A 22,674-nucleotide genomic window follows, 5' to 3' on the forward strand; every position below is an offset into this window, starting at 1 on the left:
TTTCATGGCTGGTTCAGGAACTACTGGGCTAATCTTTGGTTTTGCAGTCTAAAAAATGATATTTAATTTCTGCCTATATTAGTTAAGCAAGCGTCTGTTGTCCAAAAAAAAATATATATATATAGGAGTCCAATGAGAACTATCATCATATATAATCTAATTCTCTGAGGACCTAAATTACTTGCCTCAAAGCTCACATACTCAAAATACTCACCTAGAGGGCAGTGCATATTACAGGATTCATAGTAGGATTGGTCACAATACATTATGATATATCACATCAACATATTATGTTATAAAAAATGCTCTAAAAGATGTTGCTTAGAGGGTTCTTTAAGAGACACCTCACAAGCAGGGATAATTTGTGGAAATAAGGCTGCAATTTTATTTTGCAAGTAAGTAACTGTACCATAAATAAATAAAGGAGGTTGCACACAATCTTTGATGGAAAGGTGGGTGACTCTGAACTTCTTGGGTTGACCACAGGTCTATATTGTTCTAAAAGGCAAAATGGGCCAGAATGGCTAATACATGGCCAATGTGAATATGGGCACACAGCCTGGACCAGAAAGGACAAACTGCATTCCCATAAAGAGTATCACAGCTAAAATAAAAGGTGTCTGATGAGCCATAGCGACACTGTGACTTCCAGGATTCTGGGAAGACTTACCTTTCTCTACTGTCTGAATCCGAGCACACAAATACTATTCCGTTTTGAACAGATTACACATATGCCCTAAAGTTGCATCTTTACATACAGGAATACAGATAAACTGGAATCCAGTTACGAAAGAAACCTAGTGGCAAACAAAACAATAATGTATCTCGGGAACTAGAAATGCTACTACATGTTCTGAGAGAAATACATGATTATTTGCCCTGAGCCATCTCCCCTACTACATGCATGATCAAGAGATAATCTCTTGCTTCAGCGTGACAGCCACATGGGCAACTGCTTGTCTCTTAATGTCACCCTAAGGAGTTACTGCACTTTCCCCTTTCTGGCCAGCTGAACAGCTTTTTCGAATGATCAGGGGTCGCTTAAAAGACGACAGCTGAACAGGAAGGAGAACCTGTTAAACGTTGCATATTTCACATGCTACCACCTCACCCAGGAAGGCCTTTGTGTATTCCTGAGTCATAAGTAAAGCCACTCAGTTGGGCTCTGATTACACACCAAGCTTCAGAGGCAGGTAGTAAGAACTACAGCAACCTGGAGCTATAGTAACACTTACTAATTTCTCTGGTTCCCTGTCTGCTCTATAATTTCTTTCCCCACTGCTACCAGTACTATAGAATTGCAAAGAAAAAAGGGTCTCTCATAAGCAGCTGAGATGACAACTGCTTTGGGGATAATTTACTGTGGACCAGCAATAATTAACTGAAGGGCACATTACCAGAAGAGGAACTGCTATGAAAAAATTATTGTTCTCACAAGAAAGAGTAAAGAACAAGGAGCACAGGAAGAACAGGCACTGTTGTGGGGGAGGCAGGAACAAATACCCTCTTCTTACTTTCTTTGCAGTTAATACACCAGCCACTGAGCCATCAAAAATCTGGGTTAGTTCCGGGCCTTTTCAAGTTGCTTCTGGCTCTCCAGGAAACCCTTACCAGATTTTCTTTGAGACAAACAGCTACTGCCTAGACCTATTGCCACTACTCAAAGAAACTCTGCAATGAAAAACTGGTGTCAACGACATGATTCCCTCAATACTATATCCACACAGAGCCTGCATATACTTGACACAGAGGGGGACAAGACTGACAGCCTGAAATACCTGAAAGACAATAATATATCAAAGAGTGATTTCATACCGAATGTGACCCTTGAACAATTCTTAAAGTTAGAAATATGACTAAAGTTAGTAAAGTTAGATAGTAATTACTATCTTTAAGGAATTGCTTTAGCCCTCCATATAAAATATGTTTCCACTTATGTGTACTACAGTCACATATATAATGGCCAATGAAACTACAGTATATCACTGATTTTTCCCTTTTGCATTAGACTTAATTGTGGAAATAATGTTCATATTTCAGGCATTTTTGTAAAAGGTTAGGTGCAATCTAGAATCTTTGAAAATTTTAACACATGAAAATTGCACAAACTAGTTTAGCAACATTTCACCTATGTGCAAACTGGAATAAAAAAATGTATCCTTTTAAGATCTGCAGCCAACTCCAGGAAAAAAAAAACAAAACTGAATAGGTCACATATGGAAATTCCACTAACTCTCCTGTTCCACATCCATACTGAAAGGAATTCAGATGGAAAATTTTGGTTTACAATTAGAATTCCTTTATCTCTTGGAAGTTAACATATTTTATGAAAGTAACATTTGTCAGATGCCTTATATCTGACTTGTTTGATTATATATAAACAAACACTATTTGATAAACATTAAATTCAATCCAGAGGAGACCATTACAAATGCAGCATTGAACACCAGCTGAATGATAACATACTCATTTTAAAGAGAACAGAATTCTTGCTTTCTAATAACATTTAAGCCTTCTTCTTTCATATTTGTAAAGCATCAACAAGGTGTTCCCTATGAACAGAGGCTAGCTAAAATGCTAAATATATTCAGTAAGCTTACAATCTAAGGCTCCAGCCTCTGAATAAGAACAGGTCTGCACTCAGTGGGATGCTCACTCTTAAGATTTTACAATTTTTCAGCGTTTATAGGCAGATCTACAAATGCAGAGAAGGGAAGGAGGTGAAAATGAAGTGATGAACAATGAAGTATGGCACATGCTTTGCAGTTCTATTTTTAAGGGGTTTTTTTAGCTTGATATAACTACATGAAAACAAGTTACATTATTATTTAATTTCAAAGAATATATGATCATTATCTTTCAAATAAGGAAAGTGTCACTGAAGCAGATTAGTTTCACTGTAAATTTCATTTTTTGCTAATTCATATCAAATTCTTGTCTCACGTTACATACATTTTTTTGTGGTGATTACATTTTATTCAGATTCTACCTCCACTCCCAGTCCCTTACTTTCCACAGCTTTCAAGAATAAACTTAGTATCCGATGCAATGCCCCAGCACTGGGACTGTTCTGTTGTGCAGATAACCTACTTCAAAAGGATGCTTTGAGCAGGAGATTGGACTAATGACCTCCTGAGGTCCCTTCTAACCCGAATTATCCTATGATTCTCAGAAAAGTAAGATACATTTTTATTAATAGTTTCATTTCATGGTGTTTGCTTTACATACGACTTCTAAACACTGCTGATAATGGCTCAGATAAATATAATCCCACCGACAATAGCTTTACTCTCATCAACCCTCAGACCCACTGAGAAGGCACCTCTCGAAGCAGTGCCTCCTCTGTCAAACACTAAGAGGAAAAACACCACCTCCAGGAAAGTTTAGCTAATATGATGACAACTGCAAGTTCAGCTGCAGTAGTCCAAGACCTCGTGAAGCTTTGAAGCAAAAAAATCTGTTAGTGAGTGGGCAGCTTTGAATGAAGCTTCATCTCAGTCCTACTCATTAAGCAGTAAATAATTAAAATACCCTGAAAAAGACAGGTAAAATACAAGCAGCAATGTCAGTAATAGACATGAAAGAGAAGAGAGGGAAAAAGAATTTAAAAAAGCAAAGAAATAATTCATTTGAAGTTTTAATAAAGTTTCATTTGCAGTCTTGTTTAAAGATATATCAGACTTCAGGGATGTAACCTAATTACATTTTTATTCTAAGTTCTATTCAAAGACCTTGGACTTTGAATCTTTAACACAGATCAAACATGGTATAATTTACTCATAGCTATCAATACTTTAAAAAGATCTCTTCATTAAATACTATAGTCTTAAGAACATGCATATAAAGCAAACAGCAATATTTGATATAAAAAAATTGTCAAAATATAATTCTTATAGAAGTTTATATATAAACAAATCACTTGAATGCTAAAAAAAAAAGTTTTTCTAAAATATTTCTGATGTATTGCCTTTCAGAGTTCAATGTAAACAACAGCAATACCTTTCAGTCATTTTAGGAACTATTTGAAAACGAACTTTACAATCACCAAAGACATAAGAACAGAAACTAAATAAAGATGTCTTCTGTATAGGTCATAAAACTTTCATGGAAAATGTAAATTACAAAGACTAGAATTAATACTATTGTACTGCTGTGAATATTTTGAAGAGCTTTTCATTACAAAGCAAGGATACAGACTTGTCCCTAGATGTTATATTAAAACTGAGAGATTCTCCATTTGAATCTTCCTCAGGTTAAGGAAGCAGTAGTAATGGTGGAAGGATTAAGGAGGCTTTTGGCAAACCTGCTTACTTTTTCCTAGTGTAAAGGATATTATTACTTTCTTGTGTTTAATAATAAAACATGATTTAAAGCAACTGAAAGAGAAGCATGAAAGAAGTTTTCCATCCTCACAGTACTTATTTTCCGAAGTGAGAGCTAAAACTCTGCAGAATTCTCACTGAGTTTTCTTGTTCAAAACATCTACAGTGTCTACCAGCACTTTTTTTAAAAAAAAAAAAAACAAGAACAAAAAAGAATTATATGAACTTTTTGATAAATTCAACAGGCTCTTTTTGCCTTCCTGGTGCATATTCAGAAGCTTCTTTCAGACTTTGTTAAGAGTATATTAATTTGAACTGAAAACACACCTAATTTCTCTAATATCAGTTCAACACAGTAACTGCCAGTTCAATACCAGTAACACCACTGCAATAATGAGATGTCATTTATCTGTGAATGATATTCTGCATGTGGATGAGCTCAATTATTTAATAAAACTTTTAAATCTGTCCTCCCCAAGAATCTATCTATCTGGATTTATGGTTGTTTCTGTCTAGCCACTGATTGACAGAGAAAAGCATCACACCTGAAGACTTATCTCCTATAAAACTGCTTTTTAAACCTTTTAAATTGTGCTCTCCAATCAAGCTTTTTCTAGCTAGTGCATGTATTCAATTCTTAAGCAACTAGAAAAACAGTACAACTGCTTTACGAAATACTGCAAATGCAGAATAACAAAAAAGAGCTAGCTTCAGTCTATACAATGAAAATCAATGACTGGAAGTGTTTTAAATGGTCAAACCAGATATACAATACTCCATTTCCCATTAAGGAAAGGCTTCTTTCTGTCTCTAAAGTTCACTGGTGTGGAGACTTTCTAAGCACATGCCTCTCTACATGTACTTAAAGATACAATTCAGTAATAGGGCTATGTAGCCAAAGCTTTAGTATCTGGAGACCCATGGATTAGCTTTGAGGTTTGAACTACTCTTACACTTTTTTCTGAAAAAGTGTAAGAATAGTTTGGAATAAATAATCACAACCAGGAATAAACCTTAAAAATTAGTAATCTGGGATATGCAACCTGGGAAGGGTAGAGGGGAATTTCATGCTAAAACAATGGTATTCTGTTACTACTGGATCCTGGCTATATTACAGAGAAAAATAAAAGACTCAGATGAAACGTACTACATGTTTTCTCCAACTAATGAGCACTATAAAAGACATTTTTAGGTTAGTCTCCAAAGGAAACAAGTCTGTCCCCAACTAGATTTGGAGCGAATTTCAATCAAACTTGAGCAAGTCATAAGAACTCCACAGTATGAAAATTCCCATTATAAAAATGAAGAAAGCATGAAAAAGGAAAGTACGAGATTAATTTTTTTCACCAGTCACAAACTTATCTGGATATTATTCTGAAACAAAAGAAGTTGTTTACAAAAAGAAGCTCTAACACAGAAGCAAGGGCAGATGAAACCAAAAAGGCCTTGATAGCTGTCACGTTGTTATCTGAGTTGCTGTTTTGGATTCTGTTTCTAAAAATAGAGTTCTGAGGAAGGAGATACATTTTACATTTCTTTCCCCACTGTCAAACCTGCACTAGCGAATACAACAGTATGGAGACCTCTAGATACTTGCTATGCACCTTATGGTGGAAATAGAACAACATTAAATATGCAGGTTGGATGGTTTATAAAATACAACAATATTGTTATCAATACCAGTTCTGTATTCCAGATGTAGTAAGGAAGAAATTCATCACTGCTCACAAGTGTTGTCCCACTGGTTTATTGTATTTACCAGCTGTTTCTAATTTTGCAATCAGATTGTAAAGCAACACTTTTTATTTCTACGTTGTACAACACAATGAGGATTTGCTGTTTAAGTAGGCTTGGCAGACTTGCAACACAGATAACAAGATAAAGCTTTGTAACTGTAGAAGCTTCATGTGGGCCATCCATCCTATGAGTGAATTTTATTCTGGATATACTTAGGAATCTCCTAGCAATTTTAAACCTTTTTAGTACTTCACTTTGTGATATTAACATGCTTTTTATAATTTTTAAGATCTGAATATCAATTATTTCTACCTGAAGGCAAACCAATTGGGGAAATCCTGTTTAAACATGTGCATATTTCCTCTGCATAGATACTCACGAACGTATGCTGAGTTTCTGTCAATTATTTATACAACATAAATATGATTAGAATTTTTAGTTGAAAAATGCTAGCCATAAACAATTCAAAATATAAAAACAATGATTTCTTAGCAATGGATTAAATGGGACCCACTAGGAACAAGAAAACAATCAGTTTAGATTTTTATGTTCCAAAGCAAAAAGATTATGCTAGGAACAGGCTTTAAGTTGTTGGCTTCTCAAATAGATCAAAAGTAATTAACACTTGAACTTCAAGAGCTTGAATTGAATGCCCACTAAAGTCAATAGGAATCTTCCCATCACTTCTATAAAGCTTTGATTAAAACCTTTAAATTAATTTGAACAGGAGGGTAAAATGATACATAGAACTCCTGCTCCTTGGTCTTAATCTGGATTGCCAAAGTCTATCTGGACCATGTGATTTTTTTTCACAATAAATTAATTTAACTTAGAAGCTCCTGTGTTCAGTAGCTCTTCCAACCAAAAGAGTCTACATCAACTTCTAATATATAAAATGAACCATATTTTATTCATGATGACAGATAAAACAACCATATCTTTCTCATAAATTAAGTCCAATTTATTAGTTTTTCTTTGGGGGTGGGAGGGAGTACAGAGGAAGTTCAGAAACATTCAGCTCTGGCATTACATTGCTCCTACTGAAAAACAACCAGTGTTTAAAATTCCTTATAATGAAAGCAGAATTGGATCAAAACTGAACACCTAAAAAACTTCTCAATTAATTTACAGAATATGGCAGATTTTTTGAAATAGCTAAACTAACTTTAGAAGTGATTAAGGAGACCTTGATCAGGAATTCTTTAAGCTTTGCAATCTAAAAACAGATAAGGAAAGACAAATTTATGGATTTGCTGGATATTATAGTAATCAACACTGAGATATCTAACATTGTTATTTGCATGGCATGCTGCCTTCTTCTCTTTCTAGTTCTTTCTGCCTTTAGTCTTTTTAGTCTGTAAGCATTTCAGAAAAAGTATTGCCTCTACTTTTGTTGATCTTTATGTGCTAGCAGAATATAAATCTAAAGACTTATTCCAAGTCACCATCACACTGAGATTAATGGCATAATTTTCACACATCTCAGAGCTCTCCTATCAGGGGATATGCAATTTCTGGTACAGTACTGATTTACATTTGGCATATGTTGGGGAGGTTTTATTCATTGGACTGCACTGTTATCCATGCTTCCTCTGAACTAGTTATTTAAATGCATCCAGAAATGTTTCCAAGCACTGCAACCAACTGGTATGGAAGGTGTATCTACCTAGTAAACGCTCTTATCCTTCAAAACAGTGTGGCTGCATGCAAACTGCCTATTAGGAATAGTCCCTGCAACACGCTAACCGCTAAACTGTGCCACAAACAACTGCAGGGGAGGGGAGGAAAATATAAACCGGCATGAGCTAAAAGCATGTAAGGGACTATTTTAACACCCCTGGGGCACTGATCTGTGCTCCAGTGCCCACAGACATCTCCAGGCAGTGTTTAATTTACTAACACAGGAAAGGGAATGCTCATCTTTGCTGCTAACCTCTGCAAAGTAAGTGCGGAGATCCTTGCATCATTTGGGGGAGAGCGTGGATATTTACATAAGAAGGTAGTGATGAGGCCTTTCATGGCTTCCTCCAGAGTTCTGGATGTCACTCTTCCTGCTCCACTGTCCCACAGACCATGTACCACTAAGCTATCTTTTTGCAAGGGTGTGCCTTAAAGGAAGTCATGCATCTGTAGTAAAAAAATAACAACGCATAAGTTAACTGGCTACCTTGAAGCTTCTCATAAAGGCAGAGTTGTTTGACATTAAGATTGAAATTCTGGCATTTGAAATACTGGTTTCTGTGATTCTTTTTGGTTTTGGAACTGCTGCCATGCACATACATATATAGGGGTGTACAAGTGTGTACGTGTGTGTGTGTGTGTGTGTGTGCGCGTGTGTGCACATATCACCTACTCTGCCCCTTATTACTTGCAGTGGCCTTGATGGCTGCTTTTAGAATAAGTACACTTTCAGATGTCTATTTTTATTCTTTATGTTTTTGAATAATATAGACCTATATTCTATCTGATTTTATTATAACCTACTGGAAGGAAATACCTATTACAAGTACAAATTCCTCATTTCCCCTGGGCTGCTTTTGTTACTCATGTAAATTATCTGAAACTTTGGGATGCATATGTTTAAGATCTACATCATTTCATGCATAGTAGATGTTAACCATTTAATACACAACAGAAAGCACTCAAATACTATAATGAGGAGCACTGGCAGTATAAGAACCTATATAAACTAGCACTAGCCATCACATTTATAAATGCACTTAAGCTGTTTCTTCTGTAAGATAAAATGGTGTAAATCTGAAGTTCCTAATTAACTTCAGCAGAATTTACACTAATATAGTAGAACTATCACAGTTGGTCCTCAGACCATTAAAAAATCTTCTTACTCTCTGATATACAGAAAAATATATGCATTTACAATAATGATTCTGATTATCATTTTATTACTTCTAAAAACCCATCCAAAGCACAGGAATAAAAACACTGTGTGAAAAGAATTTGCCTTAACTGAGATTCTGCCACAAAGCCTGTGCTTACTTGGATGATAAATAATACTGGACTTAATGTGAGAAAAGGCAGAAAAATATGACATTGCTTTTTCAATGTGACAATAAAGTGACATCATGTTTAATAGTTACATAAGGAAATAACTAGTTACCAAATGAATAAAACCATTCCAGATCAGCTCCCTGAGGGAAGTCAAACGATGCAGTGAGTACAGCTCACTGACTAGTGTCATAATCTAACACTCTGCTGTAATCCTCATTCTCATTTACGTAATCATCTCATCTGGGTAACTCATAAGCAGAGATTTTATTTTATAAACAGAGTTTCTTAAAGAAGAGGTAAAAATCTCATTCTGCAAAAAACTGCCACTGAAATCATGTTTGCTACAAGCACAATGTTCCACTTGTGTCTGTAGTAGGCTACCCTATTATTATTGTTTACTTTCCCTTATGTACTGACAGCCATTATGTACTGACAGCCACTAATCATCTGCATCCAAATACCATGACTGAAGTCTACACTGTCAATACTTCAAATATTTAGCTTTAAAAATTAATAAACATTAGATCTATTTCCAGCCCCTAGGACAGGGACCAGGCTGAAAGTCAAAGAACTTTAAATTTGATTACACAAAAATTACCCAGCAAATTATCAATTTGCTTCTAAGGCAAATAACAATCTTTACAACAAATATGTGTTTAACTTTACACTCCTAAGCAATCACTCCTAAGCATATATAGTCAGCTTCCATTAAAAAGTAATAAAAAACCCAAACTGTTGAGTGAGAGATATAAAAAGAGCTGGTATAATGTATTTACATCCAAAAGGATGCACGTGAACTTTCGTAAGAGTAACATCTATTCTTGTCTTGGTCCTTTCACTATTACTTCTCACTCCCATTAAAATAAATATTTTGACTGCAGTATTAATCAACAGAATTAACATAGCTATGATGATTTAAATCAGATAAAAGTATCATGTAAATATCAGGCATCATTCATGTATGTACACACACAAATACACATCCCTATATATTTATATAGGCAGACATATACATACCTAAATATGTTTGTATATATTCATATACACATACACTTCTCTCTCTACATATATATTCCTGTACATATGGCTATATCATGCATATGGAAGCAGTCATCTGACTCACTAAGTTCACAATCAGATTACACCATTATAAAGTAATTGAACAAAAAATGTGAGAATTTACAAGCCATATCTATCTGCTCTTTCTAACATTAAAAAGCGTGTTCATAATTTTACTTATAATACCATTAATCCACACGTAATTTTATACCATCCCAACTCAACCTCATTGCTTTTACTCTTTTTCTGCTATCACAGTTTGTGATTTAATTTTTTACCCTCTGAAAGTAAAAAGTAAATGGAATACATCCACTGTCTTTTTCTCAGTGGTCCCTCAAAGCAAATCTTAGGCTTACTTTCTCAGTTTCTTTGTTTTTTCACCTCTCTCTATGGAAATAAAATATTTGCAAAAGACAAACCCTACAGATTTAATGGAGCTTTACCCTGCGCAGTGAAAAGGCACCTTGTTTTCTTTCTCCTTACCAATGTTAACAAGAAGTTTCTCTTCTGGAAATTTCAAATATTTTATAGTAGAAAAATGAAAGTATTCAACAACTTTTGCTTAACACATCATAAAAAGAAGGAAATGTTAAAAAGGTTTTAGGCAGTGGGTAGATGACTACCCACTACCAGTAGGTAGTGACTAGTGAGTCACACTCAGTACGAGCCTTTGAAGCTATAAATAGAAATACTTTAACGCACCTTCCTGTAACAACTTTATTTTTTAGTATCTGAAGGACCAGGTGAAAAGGTTGAAATACCCAGCAACTTAAACCATTTTATTCTATTGAGGATCACACAGATAACCTAATTAAGCATTTTCACTCAAAAATGAAAATGACTTGGTCAGGATTTTTAAGCAAGTACCATCTCATCTACTGGGAAACTGGATTTAGCTTAACTTCAATTCCTGGAATAATATTGGAATAAATAATCAAACAGACTACTCCTAAGCATCTGGAGGAAACATGAAAACATGTTACAACCAACACCAATATGTCAAGAGAAAATTTCATCAAGTCAATTTTTTATTTAGATTATCTATTATTATCTATTATTTTTTATTTAGATTTATCTATTATACAGAAAGAGGTCTGGCAAAAAAAAAGGGAGACAGAAAGGGCACATACTGAAAGTTAGTAAAGTTTTTCTCATTGTCATAAAACGTTCTTGTAGAACATTAGGGAAGCACAGTCCACCTGTAACTATTGTTAGGCGAGCGCAAATTGGCACCTGCAGGAAGTCCTACATACACATTGGTTATCAACAGTTCACTGTCAGATAAGAGAAAACACACTTAGTGAGGTTCCAAAGGTGCCTGTCCTAGGTCCAGTATATTATATAGTATTTTCACTAAGGATTTGGATTATGGAATGGAAAGATTGCTTGTTAGGAATGGAAAGATTGCTTATTAGGGGTTCAAACGATAACAAGCTGGAAAGAAAGGAAAGCATGTTGAGGGATAACTTCATAATTCAAAACAATTATCAGAATTATACTATTTCCACAAAATGTTTCAATTTCTATGAATCCTCTTTCTTCTAAGAAAAGTTATTCTATCTGAGAAATGAACCACAGTAGACTAGCTGAGCTCAAAGTTGGAATGTTTTCAATCCATAAAGCAAAACTTAAAGAAAAAAAGAAAAAGATCCTAAAAATCACAAATATTTGAAGAAATGATAAGGAATTCAATACATGTAGGAATCAGAACAGGGAGATAGGTCTTACCCAGTTACTTGAAGCTCACTCATTGGTTTCCTTCACACAAAACAATAGAATTTTATACAAACATAGGAGAATCTTTTTCATACACAGCCTGATATACACATACAAACCCTTCTGCCATGTAGGGTACATATATTTTTAAATACGGAAACGAGGTCAACAGTTGCTTCTATTAATATCTTTTTTCAGTTTCATAGGCTCACAGGTTGAGGATACAGACACATGAATGAAGAAATTGAGCTTGAGGTAAGGTACGAAGCAAACACCATGGCACTCACGCACCAACAAACAAGCTGTGCTTCTCAGGTAAGAGAAATAGAAAGCAGGTTTCAAAAAGAATGCAAAAATATAGGCTGTTTTAGCCAAGTGTAAATTTTCTATTGCTGAGGCAGGAATAAACTGCATTATGTGTTCACACCTCTTTTAAATCAACCCAGTTTGTCTAACTACGGATGTCATCCTATTCAAACATCTGTGGCCTGAGGCAGCATTAGCAGTCTCTTGTTGAATAACAAGTAAATAGCTAAAGGAAATAAGGTCCAACCCAAAGAAACTCTGTGTTAAAAAAAATGCTTCCTTTGTACTTATGTTTTGTTTCCATGTGACCAAATACTTTCAAGCTACGGATGGAATGCCAACAGGGGAAAAATGTCTATGAATACTTACAGTCTTCTCCGTCTTCATCTCTATTTGCTGCTCTAAAAATTAAAATTATGACAACTTTAAAACTTCTTTTAAGATATTGCTGTAAATTAATTTTACATTGAAGTACTGAGCCCTGTTATAAAACACAAAATACCAAGTATGACTGTCTGAATGCTGATATAATGTAGCATTTTGATCTCAGTGACTTACCTTGTTCCTCATTGATGAGGCCCATATTTGCATGTGCTTGTGCCTCTTTTTTCCCACCATCAATTTTTATTAGTTGAGCAGTGTTAAAGCATTGTTCATAAAAGTAATTCCTTAACCATTTGCCCTCAGAGTCATTGAAGCAGTAGGCCAAGTTAAGCTGGTTATTGTACACTTCTTCATAGTGCCCTTTAAAACAAAAAATATAGTCAAAACATTAGATTATCATCAGCTCTCAAAATTTTATACAGCAATAACCATATAATGAAAAATCAAGGGCTATTTATATATGCACAAGTCAAATACTGCCAAATTCTCCTAAATATTCAGTCGAAGAAATAAGATAAGGGGAAAAGATAATCTTCTAAAATAAAGCATAATTGAAAACTTACTCTAGTAAAACGTAAGTAAATTACTATAATTTCTGTATAAAAAAAAAATATATTTCAATAAAACATGGAAAACCTGGGTAAGAAACTGACCTATCAGAAGAGAGAAGCTAGTGTGAGCAAAAAGAGCATACAGTCACTACTGGAGAAGGGTGCACCTGAGCCACTGAGACCTTGAAGGGCGTGAACAGCTTTCAGAACAGGTCTATGGTAGCAACTGTGATGATGGGGATAACCAAAAAACCCACTCTGTTATTTTCCTACCATTTTAAACATTTAAAGTAAGACTAATAAGAAAGGCTTGGAGTTTTCATGCACTGTTTTATTTTTATTACCTTATCACTGTTACAAATTAAGGACAAACTGAAATTTTACATCGTGAAGATGTAAAGAGTCCATCAAGGTACTGCTCTCAGAACAGATGTGGAAAGCAGAGCAGACTCAAAGTCCCAAATCTCCTTTATGATCGGAAGAACACATTTAGTTCCCACTTTTTATCATTTTACTAGCCATCTTAGTGAACAGCCATGATTTACTTTGCACAGAAATTAGCAGTCCCACAGAGTATATTTTCACAGACTATCTCTAAAATTAAAAAAAAAATGCTGCAGGTCCCAAATATAAGTAAGTAGCACTACAAAATGCATTATTCACAATTTACAATTACAGAATGAGAGCTTCTATGGAATTAGAGATACTTTTCTCAGAAGAGTACATAAAAAAAGAAAAGAAATCTCAGGAGATTATTCCAAAGCTGTACTGATCTGGAGTAGAGACCTAAAACTTAAAGATACTTGACAATTTTTATCAAACTGCTTCTCCCTAAGGGGAATTTGAAGCATCTGTTTCCTACAAGATGGTGAAGAATCTAAGAGATAATAAAGTATAACATATATCGATATGATTCACAGCTGAATTTACTGCTGGCAAAGCTAAATGAATTTGCTTTCCAAAACTCTGTTTATGTCGATTTGAATGTGAACAATTAGTTAAATTCCATTGTAATTTTGGTTGCTCATTTACTGTGTTTGTGGCTGTTAAATTAATGTAATCCAAAGAGCATGTTCTTAAAAGAATTTTAATGTAGTTGGTAAGAAAGGAGTTAAGATCCACAAATCTTGCAGCAGGTAGAAGAATGTTTGGTTAAGCTAGATGTGTGAACAGACCTGCTTTACTTTTGGGAGTTCTGCAATTTGTAAGCTTTGCTCAACAAAGAAAGAAGGGGAAAAGAAAGAGAAAAACACTTACCCCTGGGTGTAGAGTGCCCCACAGAAATCAATGGGGATAGAAAAAAAACTGATTTCAATACAGGCAAGATTTAATTCAAAGTCCAGATCTTTTCTAACTGTTTTGAAACTATGATGCTATGTCAAACATTTTGATCAAAGGATGGAGTTAAACTCCTTTGGCTTCTTTATCAGAGGAACTGTTGGGGAAAAGCCAACTTTCAAACGGAAATAATTTCTTGATTGAAAATTCTACCTCCTATGTGAGTCACCTGTGTTGTTTGGAAAAAACAGCATTAATTACTCAAAACAGTACTTTGTTTGCATCTCTTCGTAGCTCTCTATTTTAGTTTAAACCAAATCGGAGAGTGTTTCCTCAACCTCATTTCTTGTATGTTTTGTCTCAAAATTAAAAATTAGGCATGTTCTAATAGGAAGCAATCTAAATTTCTTATGCAGTCTGTTGTCATGACTAAGTTTTTTTAACTGCCGAACGTCTTGATAAAGCACTTCAGCACACTGCACAACACAGTAAGAACTTTATTCTGACTTCTGAAAGAATCCCATTACCTCTTCATCATTTTTGCAGTCTTCAACACATTTATCTAGCATTCTTACTTCTCCTTCAGTTTTGATCGGATCTTGGCCATTTTGGACGAGGTCATCTGATTTTTCCAAGCTGAAATATCTTTTTTCCCATTCTTGAACACTCACTGTTTTTGTCTTTTGATTTATAAACTCATTCCTCTCCTTGTTAAACAGTACTTCTTTGTTATCTAACTTTTGCTTTTTTATTTACTATTTTGCTTTCCTATTTACTTTCTCTACAGTTTTTCCCCTATGAAATGGCACCTCATCTTTTCTACACTTTTAATGATTCCTTAATTTACTTCCATTAAAATATGTAAAATTGTCATTTGGAACCAGTCTGTGTTATATACACTTAGATTTCTAGTATTTTAAATAATGTATCACTCCCTCCAAGAAATGAGAGCGCCTAACAATCTCTTTACAATCACCATAATAGAAATACCCCAGAAATTACTTCTATATGATCGTCTCATCATTTGTATCTAAGGTTTGAAATGTCAGTACCAAAACATCAGCTGAAGTTTAGAAAAAGTCTGGCTTTAAGGGAAATAATTAACAATATACAAACTTCATGTATTCTTAAGCATAACATTCTTCATGGCTATGAATGCCATGTCTTTTGCTTCCCTTGAGGCTGAAAAAGTACCTCTTCTTCAGAATATCCAACAGTGTGTACCATATAAAACTTATTTATACATTAGAAATTAAGACTATTTTGGTACAACACCCTTATGAAAATCTCTGCAGATAATACTGGAAGGGAAGTAACAGAACTGGTTAGGGGTGTGTGTGTGTGTGTGTGTGTGTCTCTACGTGTGTATAAGACATATAGTTGAGACTCATCCAATCTAACTTAGATATAGACTTGTGTTACCTAGGATCCCTTTACTCAGTGAAAAAAAGCTGATAATCCTTGGCTGTGTTTTATCTCATCCCAAGTTAAACATCTATTGTGCCACAAGACAGCACTGCTCTAAAGCTTATTTCAAAAGCAGAAGGCAGAGGTTCCCATGAAAATTCCAACTACATAAACAAATAATCCCATGAACACAAAGAGAAATATAAAAACTAATTACAGTGATTACTAATATATTGTAAGATAACAACGCACATTATATCCTGATTACATCGAAGTGAAAATGAACTTAGATACCAGAGGATACGTACAAATGGTTATCATAAGACAGTAAGGTGAAAGAGAATTGGATTGCTGTTGGGAAAAGAACACAAGATACAGATTTGTTGCCTTTGAAAATCTTTGCTACAAGATATCAAGGCACTAATATTACATAAAATTATGCAAATGACTTCAGGTAGTGCCCTACAAATCTCAAGAGATGGAACTGACCTGAGGCTGACTATTGTTGCTGCCACAGCTTTGATTGAATGAACTTTAATGTGACCCTCCGATGACTATCCTGCCAGTGAATAACAATGAGAAGTGCACAAAGACAACCCTTTCTCCGTAATTGTCTTGGACAGTGGCTGCCCAGATATGCTGGTGTCACAACAAAACAAACCCCAAAAGATAGACTTTTAAAAGCCAGATTGTCTTCTAGATTCAAAGCCTCTCTGATTTACAAATCTAGAAACTCACTGAGATTATTTTGACAGTGGTAAAGCCAGACCATCAGATTTCATCAAAGTGAACTTTTATTTCCCCAGGAGAAGAAAAATATCAGAACAGGTAAATACTCCTGTCTATAAAATCTCCCATAGGTAGTTCAGTCATTAAAGCTTTGACCTCTCTGATTTTTGTGAAGTAAATTCTCTGCATCTGATACAGAATACATGTAATGTACAGACAGCATTTTTATTCATCAGCTGTTACAAAAAATCCCACATTTATATCTACCACTCATCAGAGAGGGAATGACAGCATTGGCATGTGATCCTGAATGAAGAAAGAGAAGTCTGAGTCATACAAGCAATTACAAAACAGTTCCTGTGAGACAACTTCCTGTTTTTAAACAAGAAACAGTTAAGAAAGCACAGGGCTAAAGGTTCAAACGCTGCCCTTCAAAAATCTTTCAAAAATTTCTGAATCTCTCAAAAATTACATTAGCTTCATAAAAGACTGGAAACTTAATTCAGGTGTTCTAGAATATTAAAGACACAAGACTGAGAGAACACACTGCAAACATGAATGGGAGGATGGATACCCAAAATGGCGGCTATATAGACCTTGTTGAAGCAGATGGCGAGGCCTGACAGTTTCTGGCTTCAGACGTAACTGAAGATCTGAAATAGGGCTGAGAACAGGCCTCACAGGCAACTACCCAATGGAACATTTTTTCAAAATACCAAATTGAAAGCAAAAGCATTTCACAAAGATTTTTTCCATTTCAACTACTTTTTGTTCAAACAGAAACCAAATTAAAAGATCATACTTTGTTGCAGTATTTTTTATTTTGTAATTCTATACAGAAAATGCATTTTTTTCATTTTGTTTGACTTGAACTTTTCAAAATACTTTATTTTCATTGTGTTTTTGGAATTGGAATGCCAAACTCACTTAGCTGACATATACAAATTCAGATGAAGAAAGGTTGTTAGAGGACAGCATGCTGACATTGTCCCAGTTCATGTCACTTCCTGAACAATAAAGGAGGACTGGAAGGCAGGCACAGCCCCTGTTTCCTAGATGTCATGAGGGAGGAGGGAAGAACACAGAGCGCAAATACTCTACCCCAAATATTGGTAGGTTCATACAAGGAATATTCAGTGTAAGTATAATCTATACAAAAATGCTGAGAAAATGGTCATGAGATAAATTTGTCGAGCAAGGATAATGATATCTAATGATAATGATATAAGGCAATTCAAATGGTAATTTGGGACACTAAAGGGGCACTCCAAGCTGTTGGAATAAGAACATACTACTTAAATTTTCTAAGAAGTGCTGCTTCTGTTGAAGGCAATGGTAGTTCCACAATTGGCTATGTTTTGAGAAGGCCTGGCTTCTTTCCAGTGCAGTATCACTTCACTTTTTGTAAGCTAATTACAAAATAACAAACCCTTCCATTGGTCTCTAGTGACTGCTGTTTTTTCCTGTGAAACAATATTAAGTAGAGGAGGACTTACCTGCTTAGAAAATAAAAGTCTTCCTTTCCCCATTCCCCCCGAAACAAACAAAACTACACTTCCTGCAAGCAAATATTAATATAGGTTTTGGTATGTTTATCTCTTTTTTGACGCACAAATTCTTTCCATTTTCTTATTTGTTTTCCAAAATAGCACGGGTAACGAGGTTACTGCAATGTTTCTAGCCCAGCTTAAGGCATAAGTCTGAAATCTTACAGAAAAGCTTATTACTGTAAAATGCCAAACTCAGTTTTCAACCTTAAGTGCCTCGGATCCGGGTAGAAAGACAGAGAAAGATTTTCCAGTGTGAACACATCAAATTTTCATGCTTTCTTCATACATCTTCTGAAAAGTCATCTTTTACTACAACAACAACAACAGATAACTCATATTGTCAAAAGTTTTCTCTAGAAAAGAGCCAAGTTGGCATTTTATTCTAAGTCTTTGTGCTTGGCATTCTCCAGAACAAGGGTTAGCATCCTGGAGCACATGGATAGATTTTTGATTTAGCATGCCACAGAGGTGACATGGGATCAGGAGCTAGGAGCAGATGTAACTTGAGAAAGGCAACAACTTCCAGGTTTGAACTCCTACTCTTCCCCAGCTGTCCCTAGTGATCAGCTAATAAGCCCCTCTGAAGGCATGCATACTGAATATTAGGTCCAGGTACTGACTTGGGCACAGTGAACACAGTGACTGTTACTGTTGCGCCCACTGCCAGATACGCATTGCAGCCACTGAAATGTGAATTTTTCCAGTCTGCTTTTTGCTCTCCTGCTCTAGCAAAGTCGAGCCACTGGCTGAGAGATCTCTTTCTTTAACTGCCCTTGAGCTGTGACTTACCTTGCATCCCCTTCAGCTAGTACAATAGGGGTAAAACCAGCCCACCCTAGCAAGCACTGATCATATGAGCCCTTCACAGCTTCAAGGTGTGTGCGAGTCACCATAGGTAAGGCTTCTACAGTCACAGTCAGGGTTAAAACCCATACTTAATACGTAATTCAGATGTAACCTGAAGAGCAATACTTTCCAAATCCTTCTGAAATTATACTGGCACAGCTGACCTCTACTTTGAAAACCACAAAATTTGGCACATGATCACTGAGAGGCTGCTGACCTCAGTTGAAAATACAAGACTGATGCTTCACAGTATAATTTGCATGCTATCAAACATTCTTCTGGTAGGTTCAGTGCTAACTAACTAAAAGTAGCTATGCAGTACTTTGTGGAGACGATTCAAAGGAGTACCTTAGCCTAACGAGCATACAGACCCAACAAGTATATCGGCAATACATTTTTAAATAGTAAGAGAGACTGTGTGCCTGAGTGTGACCGAGTCACATTCATAGTTTACCCTATGCAAATACCAGCTTAAAGTTTTTGATTTCACTTCTAAATATTTTTTGTGCAAGGAATAGAAAAAATTATCACTAAAATGAACTCTTCTGCCACACACACATTAAACTGGATGCTGTTCAAGAATTCCAGAATATAAGCTAAGTAAAAGACTTAGCTGAATTTCCTTTGTTTCTGCTTCCTCCCTATGACCCACCTAAACACACACAGATACTGAGCCAAACTTTGTCTAGGCCTCTCTCAGACACACAAAATGGACAAGAGGAATTCTACTCAACTGGTGCACCTATGTCATCATTTGTTCACATGGTGTCAGCAACCAAAAGGTACTCAGTTAGCAACCCACAGCATCAGAGAAGGACAGGACTGTGGTTTCAAACTCCCTCCTGCTCATCTGCAGAACAGCCCGGAGTAGGGGCTAGGGAGCTCTTCAAAAGGATAGCAAGGACAAGGTATCAGCACTGTTATACCTTTCAAGGACATTTATACCTCTAAGCAAAAATAGTCTGGGAAGTGCAATCCATTCCTCATCCTCACCATTCCACAGCCTCAAGATACAATTTTCTCTCAGTAAAAGACAACAGTATTTTCATACACCTACCAAGAAATAACTGTAGATATCAAATCTGAGCTATATACATACATTGCTTTGGCATTTATCCTCTGTTGTGCTTTAAAAAAGCCCTACTACTGTGAAGATTTTAACAGGAAAGTTGCCTCTTCTTTTTTTTTCTTCTCCTTTTTTTTTTTTTTTCCTCCTACAGAGACTAAACTAGCTTAGTCCACAACTAAAGGAAGATCAAGGAACAATTAGAAAAAAAACTCTCTTTTAAAGTTAGCAACATTTACATTATTTGCATCAAAAAAGACCAAAGATGAATGCCATCAACAAGTATTGCCAACATTTCTGCCATTTTTTCAGGATAATGCTGGTTTTCACCTAGGACAAAATAAGCATATCAGCTATTTTGCTGAGAAGCTGCAAGGATTAATGATAACTCTGTTTTTAAATATTTGGGAGGTATTCAAATACAATGTCAAGAAGATTAGGTTAGACAGACAAATAAGATTTTCTCTGCACACAATATAATACTGGTAATAGATGATTTAAAGAAACACTCCTGTATGAGTTCAGTCAAAATGCATGTTCCACTAAACATGAAAACAGAGAGAACACTCGCTGGTGTAAGTAAAGGTAAAAGGTCTATCCAGTGTAAAGCTAGTAAACAAAATACTGTGATTTTCAAACCCAGAAGCAAAAAAACAAAAAACCAAAAAAACCCTGCTCTTTAATATCAGTCTCCACATCACGGTGGACCATGCTGCTTCTGCCCAGGCAAACAGTTTATGTCCAGCATTGTAATGTCCTAGAACTACAAACTACCAGAAAAGTGAAAAGATTAACATATTCCACCAATAAACATGGAACGGACAAATGAATACCTAGCTTTCTCTATGTGCTATGGTAACAACTATAAAACTGTACACTTAGGAGCAGCAGTTCTAAGTTATATTCCCTATAAGACAGCAACATCCTATGATACAAAAATATCTGGTGAAAAATTGAATAACAAATGGTAAAGTTATTTACTGGCATGGTAAGTGATGTTTTGTGAGATGAACAGTCTATGAACATATTCCTCAACTGGTGCATTTATGTCCCAAGCACTTGAGTCAGAGGTGGCTCTGCTTAACCGCCTGTAATTCTTTTGTACCTTCCCAATTGCAACCAAGTCTGTAACGGAAGAAAACACTCAGATCAAGTATTAATACTGAAAATTTAAGAGTCTTAATTGGAACACACAGACTGCAACAAAAACAAAGCTCTCAAGCAAGTTTCTAGCTCCAGTTAGCATAAGACCCCAAAATACCAGTGTGGTTGGGAGGATATGATACTCTCGAAGGCAAGATAAACCTAGGCGGGTGACATGGCAGTATAATAGCCACATAAATGTTTTATGCTCGAATTGGAGATCTGGATCATGATATTAGTTCAGAAAAAACATAGATAAAGTTTACGAGAAGCAGAATAATAATATAAACAAAAGAACACAGAGATTCCAGATATGGAAGAATTTAAAGCATCATACAATGGTAATGAAATACTGCTATCTATGCCAAGCAACCATTATTAACAGCTTATTTACAAACAAAAAGCATAAGCTTTGCCACAGGAAAGGACAGGATTCTTTAGCCTTTTATACCCCCTCACTGTAAACGAGACTTAGAGGATAAAAAGTATGTATCCATCGTCTCAGCACATACTATATTCCTCAATACTGGAGCAAGTATATGGACTATCAGATAATGGAGGGCTTGTAAAACTTAGCAAAATAAAATTTTCTTTAATCACACCAGCTTTTTATTCTTTGCTGAGATTTCTTCTCTCTCCTTAGAGCTTAGCAAAGAGATATTTATTTGGTTATGGTCATGGATCTTCAAAGGTATAGTAAATTAAGCCGCTGAAGTAGAAAAGACCTCCTTATGAAACCTCTCCAGTTAAAATAAACTTCATATGACAACAAAGTTTAAGTCAAAATGGTGGTCATTCGTAGGTAAGTCATCACTTAAAAGCCATCACAATGGAATATATTTATTTCTCTCATTAAAAGAAAATGTAAAAAATGCAGCTGTGCTTAAGTACTGAAATTATATTTTAAAAATGTAATATTTTCACTTAGACCTAGCGCAAGTAATTTTTTCTTTTTTGAAATCTTATTTCAGTTGCAGATTATCTTTGAATTGCTATGGTCATTAAACAGCAAGTCATATGTTAACTGATATAATGCTTACATTTTGTTCTACCATCTCTCTTGCCTGTTCCAGGATGGTCCACTTACCGCTTTAGGCTCAAAACCCATTCCTTCATGAAGTTTAAATGTCAAAAAACTTACAGATTGTAAGTTTTTTTCCCATAGTTTTATACTCGAGATCTCTTTACCACAACTATTACCTCAGAACAGCATACCTGAGGCAGTTAGAGTCTCTTTCTGATTAGTAATACCAACCATACCATAAAATTCTGACAGTTCACAGCCACAGATATTATTTTTAGCTTTCTAAGCCACTTTTGACTTGCATTGTGATGGCTAAGGAGCAAATGCAGGTCAGTTGCTGCTGAGACTGCTACAGGGTGGGAAGTTCCAGCTGAAGGGTGAGGCGTACTGCTGAACAATTCTTAAATGTTGTCAACTAAAGTTGTCAGGAGATCATAAGCCAGAGCCCCAAGCGATTTGATTAAAAATCAGATAGTAACTGGATTAGCAGAACTACTGAAATAGTATTTAATGAACTGTATAATTCATACATTATCCTCACAGCATT

At 35.5% G+C, this 22,674-nt stretch overlaps 1 protein-coding gene across 1 annotated transcript in view; it reads right to left on the reverse strand.

The window, feature by feature from the left end:
• TTC29 (tetratricopeptide repeat domain 29) overlaps positions 1 to 22,674 on the reverse strand; it is a 134,020-nt gene that overhangs the window by 90,038 nt on the left and 21,308 nt on the right. Inside the window, exon 4 of the mRNA XM_067297115.1 lies at positions 12,708 to 12,893. Coding sequence (XP_067153216.1) covers positions 12,708 to 12,893 — 186 coding nt within the window. The remainder of the gene's footprint in view (positions 1 to 12,707; positions 12,894 to 22,674) is intronic.

Source organism: Apteryx mantelli, chromosome 5, assembly GCF_036417845.1.
Source record: "Apteryx mantelli isolate bAptMan1 chromosome 5, bAptMan1.hap1, whole genome shotgun sequence".
NCBI lineage: Eukaryota > Metazoa > Chordata > Aves > Apterygiformes > Apterygidae > Apteryx > Apteryx mantelli.